Below are 9,023 nucleotides of genomic sequence, written 5' to 3' on the forward strand. Positions count from 1 at the left end.
AGTCTGTATTATCTTTAACAAAAATACCAATGTTTATGGGGTGTTTGGAGATGTAAACCACTGTGTGAGCTTGATTAGTTTAACCTGCACACAGCTGTAAAGTCAGCTAGCAAAGTAACGGTCTCATGTCACAACAGAACATGATGAGGTGCAGAAGTGAGTGAGAATGCTGCTGAGCTCATACCTGTTCTCCCTGTTGTAGTTCAGGCTTTTGAAACTGAGATTATACCTGCGAACAGAGTTGTTGCGCAGCTTGGAGAAACACTCGTGCTCACGTGCAATAGTACTGGCTGTGCATCTCCAAGTTTTTCATGGAGAACCCAGATGGACAACCCCCTTGGAGGAACAGTGAACAACCACAGGACGTTCTCTACCTTGACGATGAACCCTGTTCGCATTGCAAATTCTCACCTTTATGTGTGCACTGTCTTCTGTGGTGAGGAAGAGAAAAAGGAGAAGAGCATCAAAGTTGAACTTTACTGTAAGTAAAAATGTAACATTCTCTAAGGAGTCCACACTTGTAAAACACCAACAGTTGTTTGTAGATATCGTGGTTGGTAGTTACCTGATTACACCAGGTTCTTGAGGCTGCTATAGCCCAGTATAGATTTGCTTGAAAGATTCCTTCACCTGTCTGTTCAGGGATCTTTCTCATCCCCTTTTTGCTTAGCTTTCTTCTCCAAAGGTAGAGCATACTTGTCTTAATTCTTATTTTGGTAATACTTGAAAGCCAAACCATAGAGTCCCCAAAATATTTGTAGAGCTGGAAAAAACCCAAGCAAACAATGTGGTTGAGATGGATGTGCTTGAGACACCTACAAGCACAGAGCACCTGTGCAAAGCCTTGGCAGTTTGCAGGAGAACGATTTGGGTGTCTAAACCTGCCAGCACCAAGAACAGGATGCCACTGGTGGATGGACTGCCCCGCTCCGGATGCCCATGCTTAGGCAGCCATATCACTGCTGAGGTGCCTTGCTGGATCTTATTAGATCATTAGTGATCATATTTCCACAGCTGTACAAACATAACTCCTTTTAGTGTACAAACTGCTTATAAAAGACCTGGGTCCTTGTAATAAGGTTGATCTAAGGTCATGTTCTGAATGCCTGTAGACTCAAGGTGTTTGGTGTCTGGATCTTGTTCTTACGTTGACCCTGGAGCTCGTCTCTGCTAGACTAAAATCGATTTTATTCTTTTAGCTTTCCCCAGTGATCCTGTCGTTGAGATCCACCCATCCTTCGATGCCAGACCCACAGTCAACGTGACCTGTAAAATCCCTGATGTGTATCCTTCTGATCGACTGGAAGTAATCCTAAAGAAAGAGGAACATGTTCTTCATACGGAAAGTTTTCATGATGACGACTGCACAGATAAAAAGACCAAAACTGTGGTCCATTCATTTAATTACATGCCTGAAGATATTGGCAAAGAGATTACCTGTGTGGCCATGTTACCAATTGCTGACATGGACTTTGAACCCAAAGAAAGAGTAACTTCTCAGAAACTGAATGCAAACTGTGAGTATTTTGTTCTCTAGGGCCTTTGCACCACACGCTGTTTCATGCAATGGATTTGCACAGCATGTGCGATAAACCCTTTATAATCTGTGCTTCTTATCGATACTATTTTTGTAGGTAATCTAGTGCATTCAGCTGAATTCTTCAGTGTTCAGTAACAGTAATTGGGTCATTAAATATACGCTGTTGTTCATGACAGACATTAGGCAACGCTTTAGTAACTCTTCTCTTTCTCTTAGCTTGGGCATTGGTGCTCAGTTGGAAAATAAAGACCAGAAGAAAAAAAACCCAACTGTTTATCTGCGTGCTGCCATAAGGTTGCCATTGTATGCTCAGCACCTCCAAGTTGCAGCCCTAACCAGTAGGGAGAAGACTTAAAAAGCTATTTCCTTGAAATGCTGTTGCATATAGTGACATCATGGCCTCTTTCTTTGAAGTAGCAGTTTTACTCACTAGTAGTAGATTTGGTCGTCATTTAATAGTAAAGCTGTTTGGGCTATTGTTACTGCTACTGTTTCAATAGAGCCTAAAGTCTCACATGGAGCCTGGGACCACAACCAACAGACCCCTGGGCAAGCAGTTGCTACTTTCTCAAAACCCTTTCCATCTCTGGCATCAGAATAACAGCCTGTCCCTTGTCTTGCAGATGCTCCAGAAATTGTAGCGTTCTCCATTGAGCCTTCTACAACAGTTGGAGAAGGAGAAAATGTTTCCATACAATGTTCTGCTGAGAGTAACCCTCCTCCCAAGGTTATCTTAAGGAGAAAGTTTGACAGTGCGGGCACGGGGCCTTACAGTGAGGGGACAATCCTCGTCCTTCCATCCGTGACACTCTCTGATGGAGGAGACTATGAATGTGTAGCAGAAAATCAGTTTGGCACAAGTAAAAGGGAAATAACACTTAATGTGGAATGTAAGTATGTGTCATGTTTTCCCAGTCGTTTAAAAACAGTTAATTGTCCACTTAATTGTGTGATAAATGTAACCATCAAAGTGAACAGAACCCTGTGAGTTCGGAGAAATTGGCAGAGTGCTCTGCTGCTCCCCAAAGAAAGGGGCGGTGCTAATGAGCGAGAGAGGTGTGAAAACTTTAATGTAATGACAGTCTGGAGTCAGGGTCTGAGTGAGTGAGAAGCTCTGCCTTCCCGTGCTCAGTTGAAAGTCTGCGGTTAGCATGCTAGGGCTAGAGAGCGTTTGTGTGGAAGCTCTGGCACTGTGCCTGCCTTACTTGGAGAATGACAGAAGTTAGCTGTGGGAGGCCAGCAACCTGGCACCCAGTAGGGCATGTTGGATCCGCCTCTAAAGAGTCCAGTGTTGATGAACTCCAGGATTCTTCCTTTCAGTTGGACCGAGGAATACAGGGATCTCTGTTGTCCCTGCTGCTGCTGTTAAAGAAGGAGAAACCGTGACAATGACCTGTACCAGTTCTGGTAACCCGGCTCCAGTGATCTCCTGGAAGAAAAAGGCAGCCACTGGGGAGTTGGAGAAAACTTTTGAAGATGCAGTTTTAACTATACAGAATGTCAGACATCAAGATTCGGGACTTTATGAATGTGACGCTTATAACCATTTTGGCAAAGAAAGAAAATCTGTGAAACTACTTGTTCAAGGTTGGTAAAACAAGACTGAGCACAGGGGGTTCTGGTTTATGTACTGTAGGTCCAGATCCCATTCTGTGAAGGATGGGATTCTGTCTTTGACCTCAGTGGAGGTAGGAGATGACCCTGATATCATAAAGTCATTTAGGGAGTTTTAAGCACTGAAGGGTGAAATCTGCTTTAGTGCAGAGAGCTAACACACAGCTCTCAGCTGAGCTGCCATCGCTGCTTCCTTGGCATGTGTATGCCTGAGGCAAAGGAGCCGTGCAGTGCCTGTGTTTGCTTGTGGTTAAGTCTCCAGGCCGGATCCGGATACCTGCATACGAAGGCTTGAAGCGAAAGTGCATGCTGAAACTTCTCTGGGAAGGACTGTGCTGCAGCCCCTGGCTCTCCTTGAAGTGACAACTCCATCCTGCTCTCCCAAGCTGCATCTAAACCCTGCTGAGTGCTGATCTCTGTGGACATGCCATCATAGCAGTTTCGTTTTTAGTAACTAGCGGACTTCTCTGCTTCAGCCTTGCTGCTTACGCTTATTGCATGGCAACAGTGTGTTGCTTGTGCATCGCTTCTGCTGCTAATCCATCTCTTCCTTGTTCTTCACTATTTCTGTAGCTGCATTAAAAAAAAACACTTTCAGGTTTCCCTTGCAGTGCGGTGATACCAGGAGAACGCGTTACCATCTCTTGTCCGTCTGCGGACGTTAGTCTGTTCAGAGCACTCTGAAAGAAAACACGTGATGGGCTCGCAGCCCTTGAAAGAGCAGGTGGCAAATACTCCGTAGACAGGGCTCAGCTGGAGGGTGCAGGAGCATGGGAATGCATACTGTTAGAGAACTGCAGAGCAGCCTCAGCACACACCATTGTCAAGGGATATTTGAATTCCTGCCTCAGAGTGAGTACTAGGGTTTGGTTTAGACAGACGGCTTGACATCTTCACTTCCATTAAGAACTCGTTGTCTTTAACAAACCTGAGGTGTCACAGGTTCTTGTCAGGAGTGGTGGGATCTTCACTAATGAAAACTCTTGTCCAAAATGCAGGTGCACAAAACAACTGCTGCTTACAGATCTGTCCTAGTTCCACTTCCGCCTTCGGAAACAGGATATAAAATTGTGGAACCTAGAGACAAAAATCTTGTTCTAGGTTGCATTTTTTTTTCTATTTCTCCTCTGTTGAAAGAGGATGTCAGCCTCTAGATCTGCTGGTCATGTCCTTTTGTGAACTCAGATGAATGAACAGTGAATTTAAAAAGGCAAGGCTTCATATACTGTAAAATACATGCAAGAGACTCCATCCGTTGGTGAAATGTCCTTTCTGCCAGCTGCTGCTGGCTGCAGAGCATGAAGGATCGCTAGAAACAGCATTAAAAGCTGTGTGCTCGACTATCAGAGTGAATCCATTACTTGCATTAGTACTTTGTGCATATGAGTACCTTACGAGTTTTTTGCTTCTGCTTGTTGCTAAATCCTCTCTTGCTTTTCTTTTCAGTTCCTCCCCAAAATGTTACTGTATTAGTGTATCCATCAGAAAATGTTAAAGAAGGAGAAAATGTCACTATCACGTGTAGCACATACAGTAACCCACCATCACAGATGGTCCTGAAAAAAGTCCATCAGGAGAAGGAAATTATTCTGCCCTCAGTGAACGGAACCTTTATCCTCTACAATGTCACCCAAAATGATACAGGCAGATACTTGCTTGATGTTTTCAATGAGGTTGGAAAGGACATCAAAGTGATTGACATAGCTGTTGTAGGTAGGTAGATCTATTGCCTGCAGCTGACTGTTCCTGCTTTCCAATGGATTCTGTGCCAAGGTGTGTACAAACGGTTCTTGGCTGATCCTTGTGCAGCCACACTGAAGTTACCTCCCAAAAAATCCCCAAATCAAACCAAGTAATAGAACAGCTGGTGGGAATAAGCTGTATTTAACCTCCTTTCAGTGTGGACGTTGTTCTCTTGTACTGGAGTTGGTGCAGTAGCTTTAAGGATGGGGCCAGGGAAAGGCAGGTCCTGGCTGCATTTCAGCCCACATGCAGGAAGGGTGAGACTAATCCAGAGAAAGCTCTTATGTTTCACCAAGAAATCTAAAGATTAGGCTTTTAAAATGGGATCTTCTTGGAGACAAAGCTTCATGAGAGGTAGAAATGCCCCCAGATGTTTTGTGGGTAAAATATGTGACGTTCTTGTATGCTTCATAAACTCCATGGAATTGTTCATTGGAGATGGTGTCACATGGGCTTGAACTTCCATAGCAAGTTCAAGACCAAAATAGTGGCGAGGAATTAAAGTGAGCGATAGGGAGTTACTACCGAACAAAGCATGAGGAAAAGGTTTGGAAGTGTGCTTTGTGTGCGAGAACAGAAATAGCGTTCTAGCTGGAGGTCGCCAATAACACTGCTTTGACAGCAATATGTGTTTCTGTCAGTTTTCACACAACGCTCTTCTCCTTTTGTTTCCCTTTCTAGGAAGATTGGAGAAACCAGATCAAATGCTACCACTGATCATTGCGTTCTCCTCTGTAACAGCAGTGGCAGTGCCCCTAGCTGCAGTTTTGATCTATGTCTCAAGAAAGGCGAAGATAAATGGATCCTACAGTCTTGTAAAAGCACTCGGACTGAAAGTGTGACCACATGGCTGTGAGCCTAAGTTCATAATAGGCCACGTTATTTATTGTTGGGACAGGTTCTACTCTTCTATCACTTCTGGTAACAAACAAGTGACTTAAGGACACTGCCACATGATAGCAGATGGACTGTTATCATGTTCTGATAAGTATTTTGGTGTTCAGATGGAGAGAAAAGCTGGCGTCGTGCCCTAGACATCGGTAAATCACTTCTGCATTGGAGCATGCCAAGCAAAGTTCCTTGGAGAACTAGGTTGTACGTAGTGTAGAGCTTGTGTCATAAACCTGTCGGGTGTGGGGTTGTCGGGTTGCAGTTTGGCCACAGCTGTACAGAGCAGTGCAAGTTCACAGGTCTAAACCAGTGTTCCTGCTGCTGGTCAGCTGGTGACGGTTTATTCTGCATTGCTCCACAGAGTGAATGTTTTTAATATAATTGGTCTGCTTGTGGTATTGTTTGGAAATGTTCTCTTCTCCCTCCTGCTGCCATAAACTCTGTACCCCCACGGAGACTGCACACTCACCGTGCGATGAGTTTCTAAACAATTCAAATAACTCGTGGATCTCAAGGCTTGTTTTTATTTTATTTTAAATATTATTCAGAAAGGGTCTGGGATTTGAGCCCCATTAGCTTTAGGGCAGCTGCGGGGTTCATAGAGTTTAATCATTCTTACATCAATTTCAGAGTTCTCCTATTTCATGATGAGCTGACTGAGACACTTTGTTTTGAATATAAGCTGCTGCTAACCATGCTTTTACATACTTCTACTGCAAAATAAAAGCACCGGTAGCTTTCTTTGAGTAGATCCCTGGTGATGGGGGCAGAGTACGTGTTCCCGTGGCAGGAACCAGTCAGCGCTACTGTCCCTTGCAACAGCAGCTGGGAGGGTGGTGGGAAGACCAGGGTCTGAAGGCACGAGCTGGGCAAGCAGCGACTGAAAGGCACAGACACAGGGGAGGCAAAATCTGTGCAGCCTCTACAGTGGTCGCCAAGTTATTTCCTGAAGGAAGGCCCTTCCCAGGCCCCTCACCATGGAAAACTAAAGCACCTGCTTAACAAGTTTCCGTTTAACAGATGAGTGCCTGCATGCTGCACCCTGTCCCAGCTGTTTGTCACCATGTGCTCTCTCCGGTGTTTGCAAAATGGCTGGAAAACAGGGCTTTCTGTGCAGGGGTGAAGATGAAGGGGGAGAGGTGAAGTTTGATGTTCTCCCTCACATCTCCTCTCCTGCCTCATAGTGCAGCTCTGACTCAGCTGGCTGATGCGAATGCCCCATTCCTGGAAGTGTCCAAGGCCAGGCTGGATGAGGCTTGGAGCAACCTGGTCTAGTAGAAGGTGTCCCTGCCCATGGCAGGGGGTGAGGCTGGGTGGTCTTTGGCGTCCCTTCCCACCCAATCCTTGCCATATTCAACAGGGAAGCAAGGCTGGGATGGCACAATGGTGCACAGCTCCTGTATCTTTTGTCGGCGGTGCTTTGCGCACAGTAAATCAGTGAGGGCAGGATCCTGTGCTTATCTGCAGTTGGAAAGGGAGGCTTGGGAAGTGGGGGTGTAGCAGAAAAATGGGAGAGCAGCATGGACTTGGCTTGGAGGAATGTGAGCGTGCAGTAGGAGGGTGAAGAAAAGATTGAAGGCAGAGGAGGAGGAGAGCTTTGACAGGCCCGTGACATTAATTTCTTGGAGGTGGTGCCAGGCAGATTTACTCGGAATAATGTTAGGGCTGTCTCAGTGCTGTCTGGTGAACAAACCAGAAAGTGTGAGTTTTTCACTGTGCACACTTGGGTGCACACACGTTTTGCCTGCTGGGCATAGTTCTGGTGTCTGTGTTGCAAGAAGGAGGGGAGGAGGAGGACTAGAAAACAGGAAAAATGAAAATTCCTGGGACTTTCCAGTTTGGAGAGAGAATTCTGGAGGAGGAGGGGATGTGACTGACATTTTCCAAGTTGAGAGGCAGTGGATGGCAAACAGGAGATGCAGAGCTGCTCTTTGCTAAATCGTGCAACACCAGAACTGCAGGGCACACAAACCGAGAAGAGGGGGGTTTAATGGGAACTGCCGCTTTACACAGGGAACAGTGAACTACTGGGAGCTGCTGTGGAAGGGTAGGGAGGATAACAGCATCAGTTGGCTCAAAAGGGGAATGAAAACATGATGGACTGAAGGTCTATAAGGAAGCACTGAAGGGAATAGGCAGAAATGTACAGTGTAATGATCCTAATCCAGTGGCCATTGGTGCTGAGCAATTCTCTGGGAATGTACTGTCCAAAGCAGCCAGGTTTGCATCCTCTCCTGAAATAGTGTCTCCCACTGCTGGAGATGTGCTGGAATAGCTGGATCACTGTGAGAGCCCCTAAGGAACGCCCTTGGCTTCTCTGGGCGGTCTTGGGCCAGGCCTATGTGGAGAAGGGGCTTAGCAGTTCCTGGGCAGTCTTCCCTCTCCTGTAGTCCCTTAGAAGGAATGAAAAGAGAAGGATGAGTGGGAGAGAAGTAGGAGTCATCTTGCAGCAGAGATTGGGTGCTTGTGTGGTCTTTCCTGGAAATTCCTCCTCGGATTCCCGTATCCCCTCTACTGCTGCTTTACGGGTAGTTGTGGTACAGACCTTATTGCCTACGTGGCTCATCGCTCCCAGCAGCTCCGTTAAGCACTAAGCCAACAGGGGCGGTTTCTCACCCAGGAGCACCCAGTGAGTAGGTGGAGCCCGCGGTGCTCACTGCTGCTGTGTAGGCAGCAAGCGTCCTTGCGGTGACACCGCAGAGAAGGACCTTGCCAGGGGATCTCCAACCCCACTGCCTGGTTCCCGGTGTCTCCCAGGACAGTTAACGTGTCCTAGGGAGGTTGAAAGTTCACAGTCAAATAACTTCTGGTTTTGTTGGAAATTACAGAAGGAATACTGTTTCTCCTAGCACCGTTGCTTCTCAGGGTAAGTGCAGAGGCTGTGCCTGGCAGAAAGGCACAGACAGCAGCTCCAGCCCAGTGAGCACTTCCAGAAGGGGTCAGAGGTGACGCCTGGAGAGCTGGGTAAGAGTCCCTGCCGTGGGGCCTGTTGAGCCAAGGGCCATGATGGGTCTGCTTGGGTTCTCCCCCCCGAGTCACTCACCGGCTGCAGAGCTGCATGTGCCCCTGCCTGGGCTCAAGTGCACCCACTGCCCTTGTGCCCGTGGAGCAGGGATTTATCCCAGCAACCCCGTGGGGCAGTGCCGCATGTCGGTGCAGAAACGAGCCTGGATTTTAAAAACTGATTTGCAAAATCCCACTCCCTGCAGCTAGTTCAGGACACGCTCTTACTTAA

The 9,023-nt window shown here is 46.8% G+C and overlaps 1 protein-coding gene across 1 annotated transcript; it reads left to right on the forward strand.

Moving 5' to 3' along the window:
• Positions 1-202: 202 nt before the first annotated feature.
• On the forward strand, positions 203-5,739 carry LOC104514130 (vascular cell adhesion protein 1-like; the record flags this gene model as incomplete). Its single annotated transcript, XM_010157696.1, has 6 exons — positions 203-481; positions 1,200-1,517; positions 2,164-2,400; positions 2,846-3,127; positions 4,601-4,867; positions 5,579-5,739. Coding segments are annotated over 6 exons (1,544 nt in total), but the record flags the coding sequence as incomplete, so codon positions are not given.
• Positions 5,740-9,023: the final 3,284 nt, after the last annotated feature.

This window comes from Eurypyga helias, unplaced genomic scaffold (assembly GCF_000690775.1).
Source record: "Eurypyga helias isolate BGI_N326 unplaced genomic scaffold, ASM69077v1 scaffold36688, whole genome shotgun sequence".
Taxonomy (NCBI): Eukaryota; Metazoa; Chordata; class Aves; order Eurypygiformes; family Eurypygidae; genus Eurypyga; species Eurypyga helias.